The 24,393-nt window shown below is 39.8% G+C and overlaps 1 protein-coding gene across 5 annotated transcripts in view; it reads left to right on the forward strand.

The window, feature by feature from the left end:
• DLGAP2 (DLG associated protein 2) overlaps positions 1–24,393 on the forward strand; it is a 1,292,461-nt gene that overhangs the window by 1,193,894 nt on the left and 74,174 nt on the right. For all 5 annotated transcript variants that reach the window (XM_077487763.1, XM_077487764.1, XM_077487766.1 and 2 more), the window contains one exon: positions 17,937–18,016. In XM_077487763.1, coding sequence (XP_077343889.1) covers positions 17,937–18,016 — 80 coding nt within the window. The remainder of the gene's footprint in view (positions 1–17,936; positions 18,017–24,393) is intronic.

Genomic DNA, 24,393 nt, shown 5'->3' on the forward strand with positions numbered 1-24,393 from the left:
TGGTATGCTTGCAGATATCCTCCAATGTTTTCCATAAGTAAGCACATAACTTCACCCCAATGAATGTGATCTCATTCACCTCTCATTAAAAACACACTCACCAGCTCCCAACGCCTCTCTTAGCTAAGCTTGGCTTATAACATTTTGAAACACAAGTAGAAACATTTATAACAAAATATTCCTTGAAATTTTGGCTGCAGATCTCAGGCCTGGTTAACACTAGTGTGATTTCAGATGCAACTTGATTAACAAAAGATCACATGTCAATGAAAATCCCATTGATTTCACTCCTCACTACCTATCACGGTTTCAGAGGCCATGAAATGCCCAGATAGCACAAAACCCCCCAAACAACCCCATTTTGGAAAGTAGACTCCCCAAGCTATTTGCTGAGATGCATGTTGAGTCCATGAAATATTTTATGTTTTGTCACGTTTCAGGAAAATGTAATTATTTTTTTCACAAAGTTGTCACTAAATGAAATATTGCTCAAACATGCTATGGGCATATGTGAAATTACACCCCAAAATACATTCTGCTGCTTCTCCTGAGTATGGGGATGCCACATGTGTGGGACCTTTTGACAGTCTAGCGGCATACAGGACCCCGAAAACCAAGCACCTCTTCAGGCTTTCTGAGGGCGTACATTTTTGATTTTACTCCTTACTACCTATCACAGTTTCCGAGGCCAAGAAATGCCCAGACAGCACAACCCCCCCCCCCCCCCAATGACCCCATTTTGGAAAGTATATACCCCAAGCTATTTGCTGAGAGGCATGTTGAGTATTTTGCAGATCTCACTTTTTGTCACAAAGTTTTGAAAATTGAAAGAGGAAAAAAAATTCCTTTTCTTTCTTCATTTTCAAAAACAAATGAGAGCTGCAAAATACTCACTATGCCTCTTAGCAAATATCTTGGGGTGTCTACTTTCCAAAATGGAGTCATTTTGGGGGGGGGGGGGGGGGGTTGTGCTATCTGGATATTTCAGGGCCTTCGGAACTGTGATAGCTATTGAGAAGTGAAATCACCATTTTACATGCTTAGAAATCCTGAAGGCGGTGATTGGTTTTCGGGGTCCTGTACGCGGCTAGGCTCCCAAAAAGTCCCACACATGTGGTATCCTCATATTCAGCAGGAGCAGCAGAATGTATTTTGGGGTGTATTTTCACATATGCCCGTGGCATGTTTGAGCAATATATCATTTAGTGACAACTTTGTGGGAAAAAAAAAAAAGGTATTGTAATTTTCCCAAAACTTGTGGCAAAATATAAAATAATCCATGGACTCAACATGCCTATCAGCAAACAGCTTGGTGTCTACTTTCCAAAAAAAGGGTAATTTGGGGGGTTTTGAACCGTCCTGGCATTTTATTCACAACATTAGAAGCTTATGCCACACATTACCCACTCTTCTAACTACTTGAAAACAAATCCCTTTCTGACACTTTTTGTTTACATGAAAAAATATTTTTCTTTTGCTAGAAAATTACTTTGAACCCCCAAACATTATATATTTTTTTTAAAGTAAAGGCCCTACAGATTAAAATGGTGGGTGTTGCAATTTTGTTTCACACGGTATTTGCGCAGCGATTTTTCAAACGCTATTTTTTTGGGAAAAAAACACTTTTTAGAATTTGAATTCACTAAAACATACCATATTGCCCAAATGTTTGGTAAAAGATAAAAGATGATCTTATGCCAAAGACATAGATACCAAACACGACATGCTTTAAAATTGTGCACAACCATGCAGCGGCGACATACTACATACATTTTTAAAAGCTTTTACAGGTTACCACTTTAGATTTACATAGGAGGTTTACTGCTAAAATTACTGCCCTCAATCTGACATTTGCGGTGATACCTCACATGCATGGTGAAATTGCTGTTTACATATGACACGAGACCAACTCTTGTGTTCGCAATTGCGCTCAAGCATGGGGGGGCAGGGAGGCTTTTGTTTTTTTTTGCTTTTTTTATTATTTATTATTATTATTTTATTTTTACAATGTTCCTTATATTTTTCTTTTAACATTTTTATTGTTATCACAGGGAATGTAAATATACCCTATGATATCAATAGGTGGAGACACATACTCTTCTTTTTTTTTTAAATTGAGGTCTATTAGACTCTAGATCTCTCCTCTACATTCAAAGCATCTGACCACACCAATATCGATGTGATACGATGCTTTCCTAATTTCCCAATGGCGCTGTTTATATCTAGCAAACCGAAGTCATGAAATACTCATAGCTTTCGGTTTCTTAGGGCTAGAGATGATTGGAGCTATTCTGGTTTTCTATCAGCTCTATGGTCAAAACCACCGGCTGCATTGGTGAACCTGGTGAAACCAACGGCTGCATTCTCAGGTTCCCTGGTGGAACAGGAGAGCCCAAGAAAGCCATAGAAACAGTGAGGGGGGGGGGGGCGTGCGTTCCCTCCCACTGCTTCTAAAAGCAGTCTAGCGGCTAATTAGCTACTAGGATTGCTTTTACATGAAAGCTGACCACTGGCTGAAAAGAACGATACCAAGATGATACCTAAACCTGCAGGCATCATTGTGCTATAACCACTCAAAGTCCTTGCTGGGCATATATTGTAATGTTCTTTTTTGTATGCAGCCTGTGGGCTGAACGAAAAAAGAGCTTGATCGGTGGGTATGCCCACCATTAGAATACCTCCCGGCATCCACCCACTTCTAATGATGGGCAAACATGCACTGTTTTTGTTTTTTTTAACTGTGGGGGTAAAATCACCTCCTGTATCGCTGTAGTCGCTGATTTACATATCGTGAGAGCAACCGCTGTTGCTTTTAAGATAAATAAATCAGTGCTGCAGCTGAATGGCGTACCTGAAAAGCAAACAATGGTAACAATAAAACATTAACTCAATAAAACAACAACAATCTGTACCAAAAAAAAGAGTAAAAAATATATGCCAAAGCATGGGGCCAATCCGCCCCTAATGTTAGGGGAAAATTGCCCCTCCACCCCTGCCCCCATGCTTTGGGATATATGCTCTTTTTTGTGAGAGCAAATGCTGTTGCTGTCAAGATAAATAAATCAGTGTTGCAGCTAAATGCCGTACCTACAAAGAAAATAATGGTTAACAATAAAAAATAAATAAACGGTAAAATATGAAATAATTACATACCTGAAAAGCAAACATGATAAAACACAGTAACAATAAAACATTGCAGTTAAAAAATACAGTAAAACAGAGCAGAACAATAGAGAGAGAACAATAAAGAGAGAATAGAGAAAGAATAAAACAACTATTTTGGCTTTTTTATTTTATTTATTTTTTGTTTTTGTTTTTTTACTTTTTTCTTTTCTTTTACACTTTTATTTGTAACTCTAACTGTACTGGTTCCAGGTTTGGGTCTCTAAAAATGTGATGACATCTTTGGAGAACCTGTGAAAGTGGGTCCTAATCTGTGCAGTGCTGTACTCTACGCTAATACTCTGCTAGTGTGTGGTAGCGTTTGAAACATTCACCGATGCAGAGACCAGTTTGGTCAGGACAGGAGGGACAACAATAGCAGGTGTCACGCCTAAATCAATGCTTGCCACAGACACAACAACTTTGGGAAGCTCGATTGGTAGGGGTACCAGGGAGGACATACGGAAAATGCCTCCCATGCAGCTGGCTCACTGCATTTGCATTGGGAAGTTGGACCACAGCACTGTCTGGAAACAGAAGGGCTGTGATGATCTCTTCCTGGAATTTAAGGAAGGATCCAGTTTGTCCTGAAGCTTTGAATAGCACATAAGCGTTCAGCAGAGCCAATTGGAATAAGTATACAGACACTTTTTGTAACAGCGTCTGGCCTTACGGGCAATTAAGTACGGTGCCATCAACTGGTCGTTGAGGTCCACCCCTCTCATATTAAGGTTGCATTCGTGGACACGGAGGGGTTTCTCCACAATACCAGTAGCCGTTTGAATTTTGACTATCGTGTCTGTGTGAAGGGAGGTCAGAACGAAAACATTCTTATTATCCCTCCACTTCACAGTGAGCAAATTATTAAATCTCAAGCATGCTCTCTCACCCCGCCTAAGACGGGAATCTACAGTCCGCTAGTGTAAGCCCCAGGGATTAAATCGCACATTGCCACGTGCACCAATTTCTTGATCAAACAAGTGACTAAAAAGTGGCACACTTGTGTAATAATTGTCCACGTTTTCCGAATAAGGGTGACACCAAGTCCCACATAATCTTACAAGCACTCCCTATGTAGTCTGGGCAGTTCTCTGGCTCTACGTAACTATCTCTTCATTTGTAAACCATAAAACTATATGTATAGCCTGTTGCCCTGTCACAGAGCTTATACATCTTGATCCCATATCTGGCACGCTTACTGGGAAGATACTGTTTGAATGACAAGCAGCCAGAAAACTTAATCATGGACTCATCAACGCAGACAACTTGATCAGGAGTAAGCAAGGCTGCAAACTGTTGGTTGAAGTGGTTTACAAGGGGCTGAATTTTGTAGAGCTGAACATATCCAGGGTCATTGGGGGTTAGCTGTGATGAATTGATCCGCATACAAATTGCTTTGGTCCACAATAGATCTATAGAGATCTTTCCTGAAAAACAGCGAATAAAAATCAAGTGACATACAATCAACTGAATTCCGGGTTGGCCAGTGAATGGGGGAAGTACAGGTGCTGCAGAAGTGGTGGGCTCCCAAATCGGATTGGCAAATGAAGCAGGAAGGGCACTATGGGCTCGACGTGCCTGTCTTTGTCTTCTTGGTGGCTGCAGGACACTAGTTGTGCTAGCCACTTCACCAGCTTAAACTGCACTTATGGGACTTGCCACGTCACCAAGTGTTACGGCAGTGCTGGATGTATGACCAGGATGTACTAGGCAGCTAGTGCTTGCCAGTTCATCAGAAGGATTAGCAGCACTAGTACTGTCTCTCTGCTCTATACAAGAGCCCTGTGGTTCTTGCACCTCAACAACAGCAGAAGAATGGAGTCGGGTATGCCTGACCTTGGCAGTGACCACTACTCCATAATCAGAGATATCTGTCAGGGTGCCGCTGCTGTCTACAGGTTCATATTCTGAGCCTGAATTTGACAGATGGGTGACTTCCTTTTCACTCTCATCTTTCATGCTCAGAAATGTGTGGGCCTATTCATTAGTGTACCTTCGATGGGACATTTTGGCCTCTAAATTTACTGGTCCAACTAGTGATACTCACAGGAAAAAAGAGCACCTGATTGTCAGCGACTGATTCAAACGCTAACAAAAAACTATTAGTGTACACAGGAATCAGGCCTGACTCTGCGAATGCTGCAGTTACGTGTTTAGTGTTTTGTAAGTGAAAGTGATTGATTTGATACTGCTCTTGGGTGGCCTGGGCTGGTTGGAGGGGCTAAACACAGGTGCTAGCAGGTATCTGGGCTGATCCCGCTAACACTGCATTTTTGGGAACCCTAAACTACTGGGGACACTAGTATAGATCTGACCATCACAAAGATATTGATCCGTTCAGGCACTATACAACTTACGGAGGTGTATGGTGTGTGCCTGGATGTTAGCGCTACTGGCACTAATCTGACACTGTCTGGGGCGATGCAGACCCTAACTGACGCTAAAATCTAACTCACATCACCTGCCGGGTGATCAGGGGATTAAACCTTTATATAGGTAATATACGGCGGGTACCTTGACGCTATTAAAAAATAACTAAGTGACCAGCGTCACCCGTAACACTAATACAGTGATCACTGGTGACGGGATGATCAAGGGGTTAAACCTTTATGAGGGGGGGTTAGGGGTACCCTAAAGCTGCCCAGGCCTACCACTAATGGCCCTAATGCTGATTAGTGTCACAAATTACACCAATACAGTGATCAAAGAAAAATATGAACACTGCACTGGGTGACACTGTGATAGGGAGTGAAGGGGTTAACTGGTGATCGGGGGGTGACAAGTGTACCTACGTGTACTGATGTTAGTGTAGTGTTGGTAAAACATACTGTGAGATATCTCCTCTCGCTGGAAGGAAAAGTGTTCCATGAGGGGAGATGACATCACTTCCCCTGCCTGTGTTTACACTTACAGGCAGAAGAAGGATTTCATTAGTCAGAACTGATCACTGCACGAAACCCCATACAGATATGGGACGTGCTCTCGTGACCAACGGATTCGACCCAGAACTGTTCAATGTTGATTGATCGGTTCTGGGTCGAATATGATGGTCGTAAGAGCGCGTCCTGTACCTGTACGGGGTTTCGTGCAATGGTGACATTGTGCCACAATATATGTGCCCGTGACGGTCGGGAACCAGTTAATAACCCTCTCCTGGGTCCATGGAAATGTAGCCAACTTACCTGGCTGTTCAAGAGAAAAATGTACTCCAACTAGAACAGAATGATAGTGAGACAGGTAGACAAAGAGCCAAGGAAAACTTTCAAAGAGATGCAAGTTAAGGTCAAGATGAAATGGTGGCAATTTCGCACCATCTATTACTTTTATAAGCGACAGTGGGCTCAATGTGAGAAGACCCAGGAAGATTGCACTCTTGAATGAAAAGCATAAAAAAAGCCTAAATGGAATTTTCTAAATGCATATTATTAGGCAGCAATGCTTCTGAGAGAATTTCCTGAGGAGAGATGAGATAAAACTGGAGTTTTTTGGCAAGTCACGTCAGCTCTATGTTTACAGATAAAAAAATTAAGCTTTTAGGGCTGATTTGCTGTGCCTTGAATCTGTGCAGGGCTTCAAAACTATCAAGGAATCCTGTAGTGAAACATACTGCCCAGTATCATAAAGCTCTGCGTCAGTCAAAGGACATTGGTTCTTCAACAGGATAATGACCCAAACCACACATCTAAAGGCACCCAAGATTAGCTCAGAATAAAACTTTGGACTTAAAGAGGCATTTTGTTAGTCTTCATCCAAATTCCTTTGAACATCTGTGTAAAGATGTTGGCAGGTACAGAAGTCTCATTGAGAGCTACAAAATTACTTGCAGTGATTGCCCCCAAAGGTTTTCCAACAAAATATTGGGTTAAGGGTCTTGTCATGTTTGTACATGCCGTATGTTTTATTATTTGAATATTCTTTTGAATCAAAAGCAAAGCCTGATTTTTACTAAATATAGAATACACAATAATGGATGCCAATTCATTTTTTCAGTTTTCGTTTATTTCAGAAACAATTAGGAACTCCGTTGTGGAAGGGTACCAACACATTCTCCATGGTTGTATTCGTAAAGATTCTCGACATATTTACTAAAAATGACTACATTGTACATTACTCATTTGCCAAGGAAAACACTTTATGATGGCACATTTACCCCATTATAAATCTAGTGGATGTTGGTGAATGTGTGGCAAATACAGTGCTACAAATGTGACAAATAGTAAAAAGTGTGACCTGACACAACCACTAATGACAGGCCTCCATCCCTAATGTATTAATACAGAAAAAAGGAACAAGGAAATGGGACTTTGTATGAGGCGTGTCATTACAAATGATGATACATTAAAAAACGATATATATGTATGTGAAATTTGTAAAATGTATTATCACAATCATATTGCGCATATCGGAATCATAAGAAAAACATTTGTATCAATCAACAATAATATATTTGTAGTCAAAAGACTTACCGGTACATATAAACTATAATGCTCATAGCATATAATACAAATGGTCAATAAACATGATCGGTATGTAGAATGCAAAACAAGGAATACAGATCATAATATAGACACGATTGGTAGGATAATTTGTAACAGACAATAGTTAATAACTAAAGGTGCCATGACTAGCCTTGTTCATAATACCTTTATACTTTGGCATAGCCTTTTGCTTTGTGGTAGCTTAAATATATGGGATCTGTATGTAACCAGCCATTTAAATGATCCATTTGAGCATAACATTGTCTTTTGCCTTCATTTTTCAGTGTAAAGAACACTATTTTCATGATAAATTGTCATGATAAATTGTTATGGTATATATTATAATACCTTTGCCCTCAGGTGTAGTACACTTGGCATAACTAAGTCTAGTATTTTTTGAAAAATCAATATGCCCAGGTAAGAGCTTATGACATAGCTATTAATGAATTACAGAGACCTCCTGTATCTACTGAAGAAAAAAGAAATTAAGCCTAAAAACATAATTTTAACTAGGAATCATCACTAAAATAGTCTCTGAAGCTTAAGTAATTAATCTTAATAATTAAACTCCTTGAGGTTAAGTGAATGAAAGTCACTGCAACATAAATAATGATTTTAGTAGGTCAGATGCTCTCTGAAAACTCAAATGTATCACGTACACACCTCATTAATAATCATGTATTTGACACTTTGTGAAACACTGTTAGCTATTTGTTGAAATCTGTTTTCTGCACTGACCTTAAAATGACATACTTCCACAGAAGCCTGCACTAAAATGAATCACTAAATAAAGCATATTACACTATATATAGTATTTACACAATAATATTTTCAGGCTAATTTCTTAACTAGACTGTGACCATTTATACAGTTGAGATTGTGTATGTATATATATATATATATATATATATATATATATATATATATATATATATATATATATATATATATATATACAGTGAAGGGGGAAAACGTATTTGATCCCCAGCTGATTTTGTAAGTTTTCCCCACTAAGAAAAAAATGATCAGTCTATAATTTTAATGGTAGGTTTTTTTTTTAACAGCAACAGACAGAATAACAACAAAAAAAGTCTACAAAGACGCCCCTGATGTGTTTTTTCTTGAGCCACTCCTTTGTTGCCTTGGCCATGTGTTTTGTGTCATTGTCATTCTGGAATATGCATCCACTACCCATGCCCTGGTTGGTTTTCTTGGCGGGCGACTATGGTCCCAGCTGCCTTGAGATCATTGACAAGATTCACCCATGTACTACAGGGCTGATTCCTCACCGTTATCATGATCATTGAAACTCCACAAGGTGAGATCCTGCATGGAGCCCCAGACTGAGGGAGACTGACAGTTATTTTGTGTTTCTTCCATTTGCAAATAATTGCACCAACTGTTGTCACCAGGGCTGGACTTACCATTGGGCTTGACTGGGCTCAAGCCCATGGGCCCCACCCAATAGGGGGCCCCGTGGCCCCCGCCGAGATACATAGCCTAGTGTACAGGGCTCCGCTCCGCTCACAGTCACGCCCAGTCCCACCCTATGATGGACATAACACAGGGAGTGGGCGTGACTGTGAGCCGAGCTGAGTACTCTCGGCTCCACTCGGGACTGCGAAAGGACCCGAGAGCCGCTGTAACTACATATTCGGCAACCCATCACAGTTTGCTACAGAAGTCACGTTCCGTCGCCCCCATCTTGCTACACCCCACACTCGTCCACAGTAAGGATACACTAAGAAGGGGGAAAGCAGACATGTTGTTATACCCACCAGAGTTTTGCATTTTAGATGTATTTATAACAGTAAAGTGAGTTTCTAGAGTGAAATACAGTACTTACAACTCCATTTGACTGCTTAGATGTTGAATTTTAAAAGCAGTGAACTCCTGTCAGATTAGCAAACCTGTGAGATGAGCAGGGAATGCCGCTGATTTTAAAATTCAAGATCTAAGTAGTCAGACGGAGTTGTAAGTTCTGTATTTCATTATATAAACTGACTTTACTCTTATAAATACGTGTAAAATGCGAAACTCCGGTGGGTGTAACAACATGTTCGCTTTACACCTTCTTAGTGTATCCTTACTGTGGACGAGTGTGGGGTGTAGCAAGATGGTGGCGACAAAACGCCACTTCCATAGTAAACTGCGATGGGTCGCCGAATATGTTGTTACACCGCCGAGAGGACCCGAGAGCTGCCGAGATACACAAGACTCTGTAACTCGGCGGTGCCATTTTTAAACTTCAAGACTGCAATGACAAGGCTGTAAATGACACTGAGGCAAGGCTACACTGACAAGGCTGCAATGACACTGGACAAGGCTGCAGATGGATGGGCAAGGCTGCAGATGGATGGGCAAGGCTGCAGATGGACACTGATAAGGCTGCATTGATGGGCATTTAAATGTAAGTTTTTTTACTTAAACTTCCCTCCTAAAAGTTTTTTTCCTTAAAATTCCCTCCTAAACTTGGGGTGCTTGTTATAAGCCGATGCGTGTTAATACGCTGATAAATACAGTAATGTATAGAAGGTAGGGCCCGAAAGTGACTCAAGCCCAGGGGCCCCCACCACCCTAAGTCCTGCCCTGGTTGTCACCCTCTCACCAAGCTGTTTGGTGATGGTCTTGTAGCCCATTCCAGCCTCGTGTAGGTCTACAATCTTGTCCCTGACATCCTTGGACAGCTCTTTCGTCTTGGCCATGGTGGAGATATTTGAATCTGATTGATTGCTTCTGTGGACAGGTGTCTTTCATACAGGTAACAAACTGAGATTAGGAGCACTCCCTTTAAGGGAATGCTCCTAATCTCAGCTCGTTACCTGTATAGAACACACCTGGGAGCCAGAAATCTTGCTGATTGATAGGGGATCAAATACTTATTTCACTCATTAAAATGCAAATCAATTTAAAACTTGTTTGAAACGCATTTTTCTGGATATTTTTATTGTTATTCTGCCTCTCACTGTTAAAATAAAACTACCATTAAAATTATAGACTGATCATTTCTTTGCTAGTGGGCAAATGTACGGATACTTTTTTCCTTCACTACACACACACTTGTCAAAAGTATTGGCACACTTGCCTTTGCACGCACATGAACTTTAATGGCATCCCAGTCTTAGTGCAAGGTTCGATATTGAGTTGGCCCACCCTTTGCAACTATAACAGCTTCAACTCTTCTGGGAAGACTGTCCACAAGGTTTAGGAGTGTGTCTATGGGAATGTTTGACCATTCTTTAGGAAGCGTATCTGTGAGGTCAGGCACTGATGTTGGACAAGAAGGCCTGGCTTGTAGTCTCCACTAATTCATCCCAAAGGTGTTCTGTTGGGTTGAGGTCAGGACTCTGTGCAGGCCAATCAAGTTCCTCCACCCCAAACTTGCTCATCCATGTCTTTATGGGCCTTGCTTTGTGCACTGGTGCACAGTCATGTTGGAACAGAAAGGAGCCACCCCCAAACTGTTCCCACAAAGTTGGGAGCATGAAATTGTCCAAAATGTCTTGATAAGACATATGCCTTAAGAGTTCTCTTTGCTGGAAATAAGGGGGCAGGCCCAACCCCTGAAAAACAACCCCACACCATAATCCACCCAATGATTTGGTGTCATTAAGATGCAGAACAATTCCCACAGACAGTTTTCCTTTGTGACTTCTCCCCCTTCTATGCATGTCTCTGCAAGCTGTTCAGATTAATACAAAAAATATATGAAACCTTACATAATTTTATTCCTGACACATGAATCAAATATTTAGCCACTATATGTGGTTAAAGTATTTATTATCTGCAGCACTAGGAGTAAAATGTCACATACTCCAGACAGACCCCTTGCCAATAACTATTTCTTCAGGTTGTCAGTTTTGCCAGGGAAACTCATTAATATGAGGCAAATCTTAGTAAATAGAAAAGAAATACTACAATATAGTCATCAGCCATATGAAAAAGTAAGTACATCCCATGGAAATTGTTGACTTTTACTACACATTACTACAAGCAAATACAGTGTATTAGATTTCCATTAAAAAAGTGCCTACAGATAAAGGTGATACACTGAAACATTAAGTACACTGTTAGAAGCTGCTATTGCCCCCCTTGGCAGAAATGACTTTACTTCTTGTAGGCATGTTGCATAATTGCCCACCAGTCTCTGATATCAAACACACAGACGTAGCCACTCATTTAACTACTCCTCCAAATTCCTTCAGTTGCAAGTTGGTTATACGTTTCTTTGCTTGAACTGGCCATTATAAATCTCCCTACAACGTTTTTTGCTCAATAGATTTTCATTGATTTTCCAAGTCATTTTTCAGTTCCAGAGAAAATATACACACAGATCGTGCAAACATTCACCAAATCATTAGAATATAAGTTGTTTGAGATTGTACATCATGGATCAGGAACATGCAATTACAGAAACAGACCTATAATAAGTATGAAAGCAGTGGTCTGTACTGGAGCTAGGAAGTCAAAGTATATGACTGAAGCCACTGAAGATAGGTGAAAAGCCCCCCACCACATTATACTGGGATTAAAATTGGGGCTTTTATTATACCAGTCTAGAACTAACCATTTTTTGAACAATTCCTTGGTGTATTTGCTTGTGTGCTTCAGATCTTTATTATATTAAAAAAAAACATTTCCAGTTTTAACTTTGCACAGGTGGCCTCACGTTCTCATCAAGCACAATTGGATATGATGCAAAATTCATAGTTGACTCTGACCACAAACTGCCCAGACTCTAAATTAGCAAAGCAACCTCAAACCATGACATTTCCACCACCATGTTCCTCCTAAAATGCTTTCCTCAGCTTGTGCCGAACATGTCTACTGGTACAACTCTATCTTTGGTTCACAAATTATGTCCGTAGCACATATTTCCAGAAGGCCCTATACATTCAAAGGAAAATTGTAGTTTTACTTTAATGTTCTTTTCTGAGCAGCAAAGGCTTTTTCTTGGCACAGGCAGGTTAAATTGGTTCTTTCTAACTGTAGATGCATGCACTTTGACACCAATTGTAACAAAAGTTACCTGCAGATCCCAGGGATGCAAGGTTTACATAAATAAATAAAAGCTGACCATTTTGTCATTGTTAAAGCATCATATTAACAGTTTCCCAAAACTATTAAATGTAAGGCATTCCGTGGATGATAAATGTCACAATTGTGTGTGATCAGCTGTGTGTGATATGGCTGGTGTCATAGCTGATTACGTATGCAGCACCATGTCAGCTGCAGATCAGACAGAGGCTAAGATGTCAGCTTCCCTGGCTGTAAAGGATAGAAGGGCTTAGCTCTGCTTTAAGTGGTTTGTCTCAGCCCTCTAAATGTCACTGATCGCCAGGTGAAAATAAAATAAAAAATTCTAATTCAAGTATAGGTAAGCTGCAATATATTATATTTTGGCTTTTTTGGAAAAGATACACTTTATTCTTTAGGTAGGTACTGTTTGGATGAAGATGAAATCATGAAGCCACATCCGGTCTAGGGCAGGAGCAAATATTATTTTATTTTTTTTAAAGCAAAAGAATATATATATATATATAAATATATATATATATACCCTGTTTCCCCGATAGTAAGACACCCCCGATTGTAAGACGTATTGGGAGTTTCAGAGGGGTTGGCTAATATAAGCCGTACCCCGAAAGTAAGACATATGTCTTACTTTCGGGGAAACACGGGGGTATTGCCGCCTCCCTCTCATCTAGCTGCGCGCCGCCTCCTGCCCACGTCCGCACCGTCCCCCTCTCCATACGTCGCCGCGTCTGCCATTTCCCTCTGATCTTAATGAGCGCCGCCTCCTGCCCACGCCTGAGCCGTCCCCCTCTCCATACGTCACCGCGCCGTCCCCTGCACTTGTCACTGCCGCCTCCTGCTTAAAATATGGTAATGCACACAGTATTAATCATACATCAGTAAAACATACACACTGGCATACTGGGGTATCATCTGCTGTATGTAACCCAGTGGGTATCAGCAGGTGTCACACTGGATTAAATACAGCAGGTGGTACTGTATCACACATAAATCTGTTTTATCTTCCAGTATTCCACTGTTCGTTCTTACCATTTTTCATTGTTTTACATGTTATGCAATGTTGTAACAAGACATTCTTGGCACTTCCTTTTATAAAACTGTTTTGTGGTGAATACAATACTGTTCAGGTTGTTAATAAATGTTAATTTTATGGTTAAAACAAAAAATTCGACAATTTTTTTCCAATATAAGACATACCCCGAAAGTAAGACATAGTGGGGCTTTTGGGGATAAAAAGAAAGTAAGACACTGTCTTACTTTCGGGGAAACACGGTATATATATATATATATATATATATATATATATATTATATATATATATATATATATATATATACAGTATCTCAAAAGTGAGTACACCCCTCACATTTTCATAAATATTTTTTTTTTTATTATTATATCTTTTCATGTGACAACACTGAAGAAATGATACTTTGCTACAATGTAAAGTAGTGAGTGTACAGCTTGTATAACAGTGTAAGTTTGCTGTCCCCTCAAAATAACTCAACACACAGCAATTAATGTCTAAACCGCTGGCAACAAAGGTGAGTGTCTAAAGTGTCAATATTTTGTGTGGCCACCATTATTTTCCAGCACTGCCTTAACCCTCTTTGGCATGGAGTTCACCAAAGCTTCAAAGGTTGCCACTGGAATCCTCTTCCACTTCTCCATGACGATATCAGGGAGCTGGTGGATGTTAGAGACCTTGCGCTCCTCCACCTTCAATTAGAGGGTACCCCACATATGCTCAATAGGGTTTAGGTCTGGAGACATGCTTGGCCACTACATCACCTTTACCCTCAGCTTCTTTAGCAAGGCAGTGGTCATCTTGGAGGTGTGTTTGGGGTCGTTATGTTGGAATACAGCCCTGCTGCCCAGTCTCTGCAGGGAGGGCCGCAGGGCAGTATTTCTGTGTGTATGTGTATGTATATGTATATATATATATATATATATATATATATATATATATATATATATATATATATATATATATATATATATATATTTGTTTTGCTTTTAAAGGTAATGGAGAGATTTGAGGACTTTTTGGCCCCAGATCTCACATGTTTACATTCCTTGTGATAGGAATAGAAGTGATCAAAAATCACCTATAGAGATTTTTTAAGTACTGAAGTTTGTCACCATTCCATGAGTGTGCGCAATTTCTAAACATGACATGGTAACTATTTACTCGGCGTAACATCTTCTTTCTTATTTTACAAAAGAAATGGGATATTTATTGTTTGGCTGTACTTCTCCTGTGGATCACAGGAGTGCAGTTCGTTCTGCACACCTGTGACCCATTTTCAGCAGACAGTGGGCTGAGGCCTACTGTCGGCTGACATCACAGGGCCAGACCATGCTCAAGAAAGATCACAGCAATGAAGTTGGGATATGCCTGGACCCGCACACGCTGATGGCCTGAGCCGGCCGCGCAGAGGGCTAGTGACTGACAGTCACCTCTATACGTGATCCTGCACAGGAGAGCCACCCTGTGACCGTAAATCTGCTATGGGGTGGTCCTGAAGCGGTTAATGGAAGCCACAAGGTAAATTCAAATCTTATATCTTAGAGCCCCACCCATCACATATCTCATTCTCCAGCCTCCCTATTGGTTATTTTAAAAGGAACTAAAGGGCAGAAGGCCAAGTCTAGATTTGTATATGACTTCTGCTGCCAGTTTCGTGATTACTTATTTTTACATTTTTTAATATGTTTTCACTGAAGTTAACCTCTGTGCATTTTTTATTAAATACACTCAGTTTAAATTTTTAAGGTTTGTATGCTTGTGCACCTTTGTTTAACCCTTGTACAGGCAACATTTCTGGTTTATCTCTTTTAAAAAGATTGCAAAAGAAATTGCCAAGGTTTACATGCTTTAAAGTGTATGTGAACACTAGTAGTGAATTCTCTTATTTGCTTTTGGTCTGTTAACTATACCATTTAAAGGGTTTTGTTATCAATGTTTGATAGTTGTAAAAGAAAAAAACAATACCAGTTAATTCTGCCAAAAAACTTGTGAGCTGATAACCTCCTGCATTTACATGGCTGTTGGCAGGGCAGGACTTAGGGTGGTGGGGGCCCCTGGGCTTGAGTCACTTTCCGGCCCTACCTTCTATACATTACCGTATTTATCGGCATATAACACGTGCCGGTGTATAACATGCACCTCAAGTTTAGGAGGGAATTTTAAGGAAAAAACTTACATTTAAATACCCATCAATGCAGCCTTATCCGTGTCCATCTGCAGCCTTGTCCAGTGTCAGTGCAGCCTTGTCAGTTGCAGCCTTGCCATTGCAGTCTTGAAGTTTCAAAATGGCGCAGCCGAGATACAGAGTCCTGTGTATCTCGGCGGCTCTCGGGTCCTCTCGGCGGCTCTCGGATCCTCTCAGTGGCTATCTGGTCCTCTTGGCGGCTCTCAGGTTCTCTCGCAGAGCCAAGAGTAGACGAGAGTACTCGGCTCGGCTCACAGTCATGCTCTGTCCCTGTGTTATGTCCATCACAGGGCGGGACTGGGCGTGACTGTGAGCCGAGTTGAGTGCACTTGGCTATGTATCCCGGCAGGGCCCACGGGGCCCCCTATTGGGCAGGGCCCATGGGCTTGAGCTCAGTCAAGCCCAATGGTAAGTCCAGCCCTGGCTGTTGGTCTGTAGTCCTTTTCTAGGGTAACAACATTGCTTTTCCATAGATACAGTCTAGTACAATACACTGAGAGGTTAATTTACCAAATAGACTGTGCACTTTGCAAGTGCAATTGCTCCAGAGCTCTGTCAATCAGGCAAAGCTTCACTTTGCAAAAAACAAAAAACAATCACTTACAAGGAAAATAAAAAATAAAAAACAACATTTTTGCCTGCACATGATTGGATGATGGAAGTCAGCAAAGCTTCTACTCATTTACTAAGCCCTGGACCAACTGCACTTTACAAAGTGCACAGTTAATTTGCCTTTATTAAAGTGGTTTTAAAGCTTGTTTTTTTTGTTTTGTTTTGTTTTTTTAAATAACAAACATGTTAAACTTAGCTCCTCTGTGCAAGGGTTTTGCACAGATTGACCCAGATCCTCCTATTCTGGGGTGCCCCGGCGGCACTCCTGGCTCCTCCTCTTCTTGAGTGCCTCCACGGAGAGCCGCGTTCCATGGGGGCACTCGTGCAGGTGTGCTCCTGATTCCTGCTGCTGCGTCCATTGACACCTGGCTCCTACATAATTGGATTTGATTGACAGCAGCGGGAGCCAATGGCTGGAGCTGCTGTGCTTGTCCCCATAGCTGGAACAATCGGGCTCAGGTAAGAAAAAAGGGGGGCTCTGGGGGGCAGCTGCAGCACAGGAGAATGCATGGAATGCATTAAGGTGAAAACCTTGAGGGTTTACAACTCCTTTAAATAACCACCTGAGTGTTTTCACCTAGGACAGCAAATAACTGGCAAAATCCAGATGAAAATAAAGAGAAAAAGCCTGAAATATTACATGAGCGTTCTTGAGCTCAGATAGTCTTTAGAGTTTTGGATCTTATTTTATAATGCAGGTCCAGTTTACTGCTTATAATTGAGCTTTAAGAAAAAGCTGTTTATAGACTCATATAGTTTTCATGCAGCCAAATGCAAGGATAAGTGGCATCACAGGGAACATCCTATCCTACCCATATAGCAAGCAATTGTGCTGCAAGTTTGAAAATGGCTTCCTAAGCTATTGCTGGACTTTGCAGGCTTCACAGGTGTGTTGCGCAATTGCAGCATGTCCGCATTGTATGACTCCAGGTCAACTTTCTTTGCCAATTTTCTGCAAGTCTGCTGCCATTTCTGGTTCAGTTATGTTGCGCAATAGTCATCCCACCATAGGGGTCACTGTGAGTTGAAAAGCTTTTGCTGTAGACTCACCACTGCAACTTTGCTCTTGCTAGAGACTTGTCATTCAAATTTTCTACAAAATAGGAAAGTGTCAACTAGAACTTGTGCTTCAAGTGCTCTACAAGTGTACAACTTGCCAGTGAAAATGCACAGTAAGTTACCAGGCTTACAATTCAACATTACCACAAATATGTGGCAAGTTATACATGCTATCTAGGTATATGCTCAAGCCACTGCCTATTAGACTACACTGTGTTCAGTCAACAAATTAGTTCCTCAATTTTAGATGTTTTAGAATGTAGCTGAACCTGAGCTGTCTCAATATTGCATGTACATGTACAATACTTTCTGAGCTCGTACACTAATTCTTAATGCTTTTTACTAGTTATTCTTAACTTCTTTATTAATTTAGGTGGAAGCCGCTGATTCAGATACAGAAAGCAAAGGAAGAGAATATCATTCTGTTGGGATACAAGTGGAAGATGAAAAAAGGTAAAATCCACAATGAAACGTGCTGCACAATTTTCTGATGACTATTTTATCCCTTAATCTTTGGTTGTTGTTTATTATTGTTATATGACCCACACAGGTTATTGCTTTGGACACTAACAGATATATTAAAAAATGCAGTAAAATCCAATCCCAGATCCAGAACTCTCTTACCAATTACTTCCAGACAAACAACACACCAGATGTTTCACCGTTGATGACATGGGAAGCTCACAAAAGTGTGATCAGGCCAACTAATTAAAAGGGATCACGAAAAAAAAGGAAAAGGGAAAAAAACATAAATAACCTAGTACAAAAAATATCTAACCAATTCACAAACAATCACACACCCAAAAGATGGACCAAGAACTTGTACACACCAGAAAAACCTTACAAAATCTATTTGACCACAAAGCAAAGAGATCATAATTCCTCAGGAAGTCGATTTTTTATGAACACGGGGATAAAGGAGGCAAACTTCTTGCAAAAGCCTTAAAAGAATCAAAATTAACAAACAATATTCACCGAGTTCATAATAAAGATGGCACTATGATCTACGACTCAACTAAAATAGCAGAACTCTTTCATCATTTCTACACCTCACTTACAACATCCCGCCCCATAAAAAACCAACACATTTTTCAGGTGACAGAAAACAGACACAGCATACCTTAATAACTATGACATGCCTACTCTCCCCCAAATTGATACAGCCACACTAGAAGACCCCATAAATTTGTCAGAAGTCTCGAATGCCATCAAAAAATTGAAAAGAGGAAAAAGTCCCAGACCTGATGTTTTTACCTCACAATATTACAAAATGTTTGAAACCACCCTAACCAAACCACTGACAAAAGGTCACAAAGCATCCAAGGAATTCCTGTTAGCATACATCACAGTGATCCCGAAACCAAATAAAGATCCTGCTGAATGCACAAATTACAGGCCCATATCCCTATTAAATTTAGCCGTAAAACTTCTAGCAAAAATTTTAACCAACAGATTTAGACCCCTACTTGATAGACTCATCGGACCCGAACAGGTACGGTTTATGCCAAACCGCAAAGCTAAAGACAATACGACTAAAACACTCAACTTAATTCATAGAATCTGACAAAGTGACAATGAAGGCCTCCTGCTGTCAACTGACCCAGAGAAGGCCTTCGATGGGGTCTCCTGGGACTATATGTTTGACACCTGCAAACATATCGGGTTTGGTAACAATATGAGGACGTGGATAAAATCTCTTTACTTCAACCCAAGTGCAAAGATAAAAATTAACGAAACCTACTCTGACTCAATAGAAATCCACAACGGACAAGACAAAAGACAAGATTACCCCCATCCAATTATTGTTCATTTTATCTACTGAACCACTATTTAGAACTATAAACTTACAACAATCGATCCACAGATTTAACATAGACAGAAGAGAATACAAAATAGCAGCATATGCTGATGACCTACTTTTCTACATTACTCAACCCCATATATCTATCCCAAACTTTAATCCCTTAAATAAAACCTTTCTAGATTTGGGCATCCACCTCACCCCTAAAATAGATTCCCTTTAAGATCACAACTGTCAACCTTTATTTAAAAAGATTGAAACAGATCTTAAAAATTGGAACTCCAAGCAGTTTTTCGTGGTTTGGCAGGGCCGCCATCTTAAAAATGACGGTACTGTTGAGACTACTGTACTTCCACACACTACCCATAGAATTACCAGAGTCTTTCTTTAAGCAATTAGCCGCAATTCAAAGATCTTTCTTATGGGCTAAAAAACTACCACGGGTACAACTTGGTCTTCTTCAACTCCCTAAATCAAAGGGAGGAATAGGCCTTCCTGACTTCAAGAAGTATTATTTTGCAACCCATTTTTCTAGAATAATAGATTGGCATTGCCAAGATCACTATAAGGACTGCGTCAACCTTGAAAAGTCCTGGACAAAACTTGCTATACAACACTTACCTTGGACTGATCCTGGGCAATACCCCCTTAATATTAAAGGACATCCCTTGATACACCCAACTTTGAAGATACTCCATAAATTTGCAGTCAAACATAAACTTTCTTCTGCACCCAACCCCTTATCCTCATTAGCAAACAATCCTGACTTCCCACCTGGACTTGACAACAAAAACCTTTTTAAAGACAATACTATTAAACCTTTACTAGCTTACTATTGCTTACAAAAGAATCAATTAAAATCATATACAGACATACAACACGAACTAGACACAAAACCCCTCAACTTCTGGATCTACTTAAAAATCTACAACTTTATACTAAACAACAAAAAAAAGGACTATGTAGTCAGACCTCTCACCAATTTTGAGCTTATCTGCATCAATCAAACCCCAATAAAAAAGGTCACTTTGCTTATGTATACCTGGCTATCACAGCCGACGTACTATTTCCTGGATAAATACAAAAAAATGTGGGAGGATGAACTAAACGTGCAATTCTCAGATCACCAATGGGAAAAAGCCAGTGTGTTTACCCATAAATACTCCCTAAGCACCCGTATGCAAGAAATATCATATAAAATCAGCACCCAGTGGTATATCACACCGACAAAACTTAAAATATGGTCTCCCGGAGAAGGCTGGAGATGCAATAAAGAAAGGGGCTCCTTCCTTCATTTATGGTGGAACTGCGCCCTCATTCAAACTTACTGGTCCCAGGTCAAAAAGTGGATAGTCCACATCACGGGCACTCAGAGTGAACTAAATACTGCCTGGTGCATACTACATATCAATGATCTTTCTCACCAAAATTACAAAAATTCTCTCACAAGACACTTGCTCAACACTGCCAAAGAATTAATCCCAGTCAACTGGAAATCCAAAAATACCCCAACAATCAAAGATTGGCTCACAAAAATTTAATTAATCTATGAAGTGGAGGAAACTATTGCCATAAAAAGGGAAAACACTACTCAGTTTCATCAAAGATGGAAACCTTGGTTCACCTTCACTCTATCAGAGAATTAAAAAAAATAACCTCCATATAATTCTCCTTATGGTCCCCCCTTCCATTGTCTCTCCCATTTCAATTTGACTTGCAACAATATAATTAATCTATATATCTGGGTACAAGTATGTCTGATATATATATATATACATATTCATATGCAATTTTGATTTGTAGACAAATGTATTTGCCATTAAATATCTGATATGCATTCCCATTCATCAAGACTAAAAATTATCTTCCTCTCCCCACTTCCAAAGGTCTACATGTTCATCAAAAAGATTTTTTATTTAATTTCACTATACCTACTTGAATAATATTTGTTTTTCTGTAGTGACACTGATTTTATATGAAAAGAAAATGTATACTACTCATTGAAATATTTCATATACCTGTTTATAGCTATACATCTATGTTTCAACATTTTATTTCTTGTTAAATGTTTACATTTTTATTTCTCTATATTTACAATAAACTTTATTTTGAAAAAAATGCAGCGAAAAAAAGAATGCAGATGTTGTAAAGTCTGCACTAACCCAAGCTTTCCTAAGTGATTGGATAATGGCTTTTTTCAGTATTAAAGCATGTGTTACCCCTACACTTCATATCCCTGATATGTGCCTGCTGTACCATGTATGAGAAAGTATGTTGTTCAGTTTATTTTGCTTCCTTCATGGTGTTGCTACCAGTCCCTCTGCTTTCCAATAAAAACTGACCACACTAAGCAGGAGAGCACACCATGGTCTGTTCTCTAGCTATGCTGGGAACTTGGTGTACCCTCTTCCAATGATCAGACTTGTCCTGACACACCCCCGCTGCAGAGCCAGTCACCAGAAAGCACAGTGTGCTGTTGCTTCTCCTAACCTCAGCTCTTATGCAGCTGAGAACAGAGGGAATTTGATCACTTAAAAAAAGGAAAAAAAAGTATTTATATATATTTTTTTTATATTTATACAATGTATAATGTTTATACAATGTACAATATATATTTATAAAATGCTTTTCTTTTCATTTCTATTTTAAACTGAATGGGTTGTTTTACAAGGTGATCATTTACAATCACTTAAAACTGAGCAAGCTTCTTTACAGGTTTCTTTTTAATTTTTTTTTTTATTATTTTATGGCTATATAAACTAAATTAGCCATAGTCTTTTTTTCCTTTTTTCTTTCTCTCTGCCATTCTCTTCTTTTTTTTTTCCCTCTCTCACACATGCTCTTTTTCATTTTCAGTCACTTTTTCTCTCACTTTCTTTAATACATAATCTTGGATTCCATTTCTATACAGAAATCTGGTATTCATGATATTTATTTACCAAGAGAGTGACAAAATTATAATTCCTATATTCCGCTAACCCTCAAAGTTCTGTTCAAATGTGCTAACCATCCCTAAGGTTAAAATAAATCCACTAACATGAAGTCTACAGTATATTGAGTTTGGTCACATCCAATGATAGTATACTCTCAGTTAGGATGTTAACGTGCAAGTCCAGCCTTGCTCCAAAATTATTATGACCTCTTAACGCCTGAAAAATAATACCTTTATTTCCACATTTCTTGGTTAATCACCACTGTTGCTAATTATGCCATTGAATTCCATACTCTGGCAGCAGAAGTCACTTGTACAATGAGGCCCTCGTGGCTGCTTTTTCTCATGGTCTCTCAGATAACATCAAAGATGAGATAGCAGCTCGAGACATACTTACCAATATGGATAAGTTGATGACGTTTGCCATTCTGATTGACTCCAGACTCTCAGAGAGACCTTCCTTTAACTGGCAGCCGACCAGCTGCAGCACTTATACTGCGGCAGGTTGGCACGGCAACGCAAATTGCCGTAGGTAGGCGTTGGCTCTTTAAGACGCTATTGCAGGCACGCATTTGCCTGCAGCGTGCCCCCAGAGCCAATGCACGCACCCGGTGGGCATAACGAAAATGGGGATGTCTCTTTGTAAACACACAAATCCCGGTTCTGTCAGGGGAGAGGAGACAGATTGTGTATTCCTACAGAATAGGAACAACTATCTGTCTCCTCTTCTAGTCACTCCCATGTCCCCACAGTTAGAACACACAGTGAGGGAACACATTTAACCCCTTGATCCCCCCCCTAATGTTAACCCCTTACCTGCCAGTGACATTTATACAGTAACCAGTGGCTATTTTTAGCTCTGATAGTGCCAAAGTGTCCGATCTGTCCGCTGCAATGTCACAGTCCTAATAAAAATCACAGATTGCCACCATTACTAGTAAAAAATAATAATAATAAAAAGTATATAAATCTATCCCCTATTTTGTAGATGCTATAACTTTTGCACAACTCAATTAATATACGCTTATTGAGATATATATATATATATATATATATATATATATATATATATTTATTTTATTTTTTTTACCAAAAATATGTAGAAGAATACATATCAGCCTAAACTGATGAATAATTTTTTTGGGGTATTTATTATAGCAAAAAGTACAAAATATTATTATTTTTTTTTAATTGTTGCACTTTTTTGTTTATTTCGCAAATAATAAAAACTGTAGAGGTGATCAAATACCACCAAAAGAAAGCTCTATTTCTGGGGAAAAAAAGGACATAAATTTTGTTTGGGTACAACGTTGCACGACCACGCAATTGTCAGTTAAAGTGACGCAGTGCAATATCAAAAAAAAATGGCCTGGTCACGAAGGGGGCAAATCCTTCCAGGGCTGAAGTGGTTAACCACTTACGGACCACCCGCCGCAGTTTTATGTTGGCTGTTTGAAGGAGGAGATCGTTGTTATGCAGCAGCTAACTGCCATAACCCTGGCATCTTCTTCTTCATTGGGCGGTGCGCTACAAGATAAAAGTGGTCTCTGCGGCTTCGATTCGCTGAAAGATAACTTATATTGGCGGTGGGAGAGAGGCCCCCTACCACCGTGATCTGGTGCTCTCTGCCGCTTACCAGAGCCGTCGGCAACAGTGGAGGCGATCGCATCCTGTCTCCTGTTAAGTATGGAGACGAGTGATGCAGGGTGGAAGCAACATCAAAACGTCACTTCCGCCCACAGCTTTTAAAGGCCCATTTTTTTTAATGACTTTTTTTTTTATTACATTTTAGTCTTTTTGACCCCAGATCTCATATTTAAGAGGTTCTGTCATGCTTTTTTCCTATTACAAAGGATGTTTACATTCCTTGTAATAGGAATAAAAGTGATTTTTTTTAAAAACAGTGTAAAAATAAAAAATAAAAGGTAAAATAAATAAGAAAAAACATTTTTTAAACGCACCCCGTCACGAAGAGCTTGCGTGCAGAAGTGAATGCATACATGAGTAGCACCCGCATATGAAATTGGTGTTCAAACCACACATGTGAGGTATCACTGCAATCGGTAGAGTGAGAGCAATAATCTGTAACTCAAAACA

The sequence above is a fragment of the Lithobates pipiens genome, unplaced genomic scaffold (assembly GCF_037356315.1).
Source record: "Lithobates pipiens isolate NorthernLeopardFrog02 unplaced genomic scaffold, aLitPip1_a1.2 Scaffold_18, whole genome shotgun sequence".
NCBI classification, from domain to species: domain Eukaryota; kingdom Metazoa; phylum Chordata; class Amphibia; order Anura; family Ranidae; genus Lithobates; species Lithobates pipiens.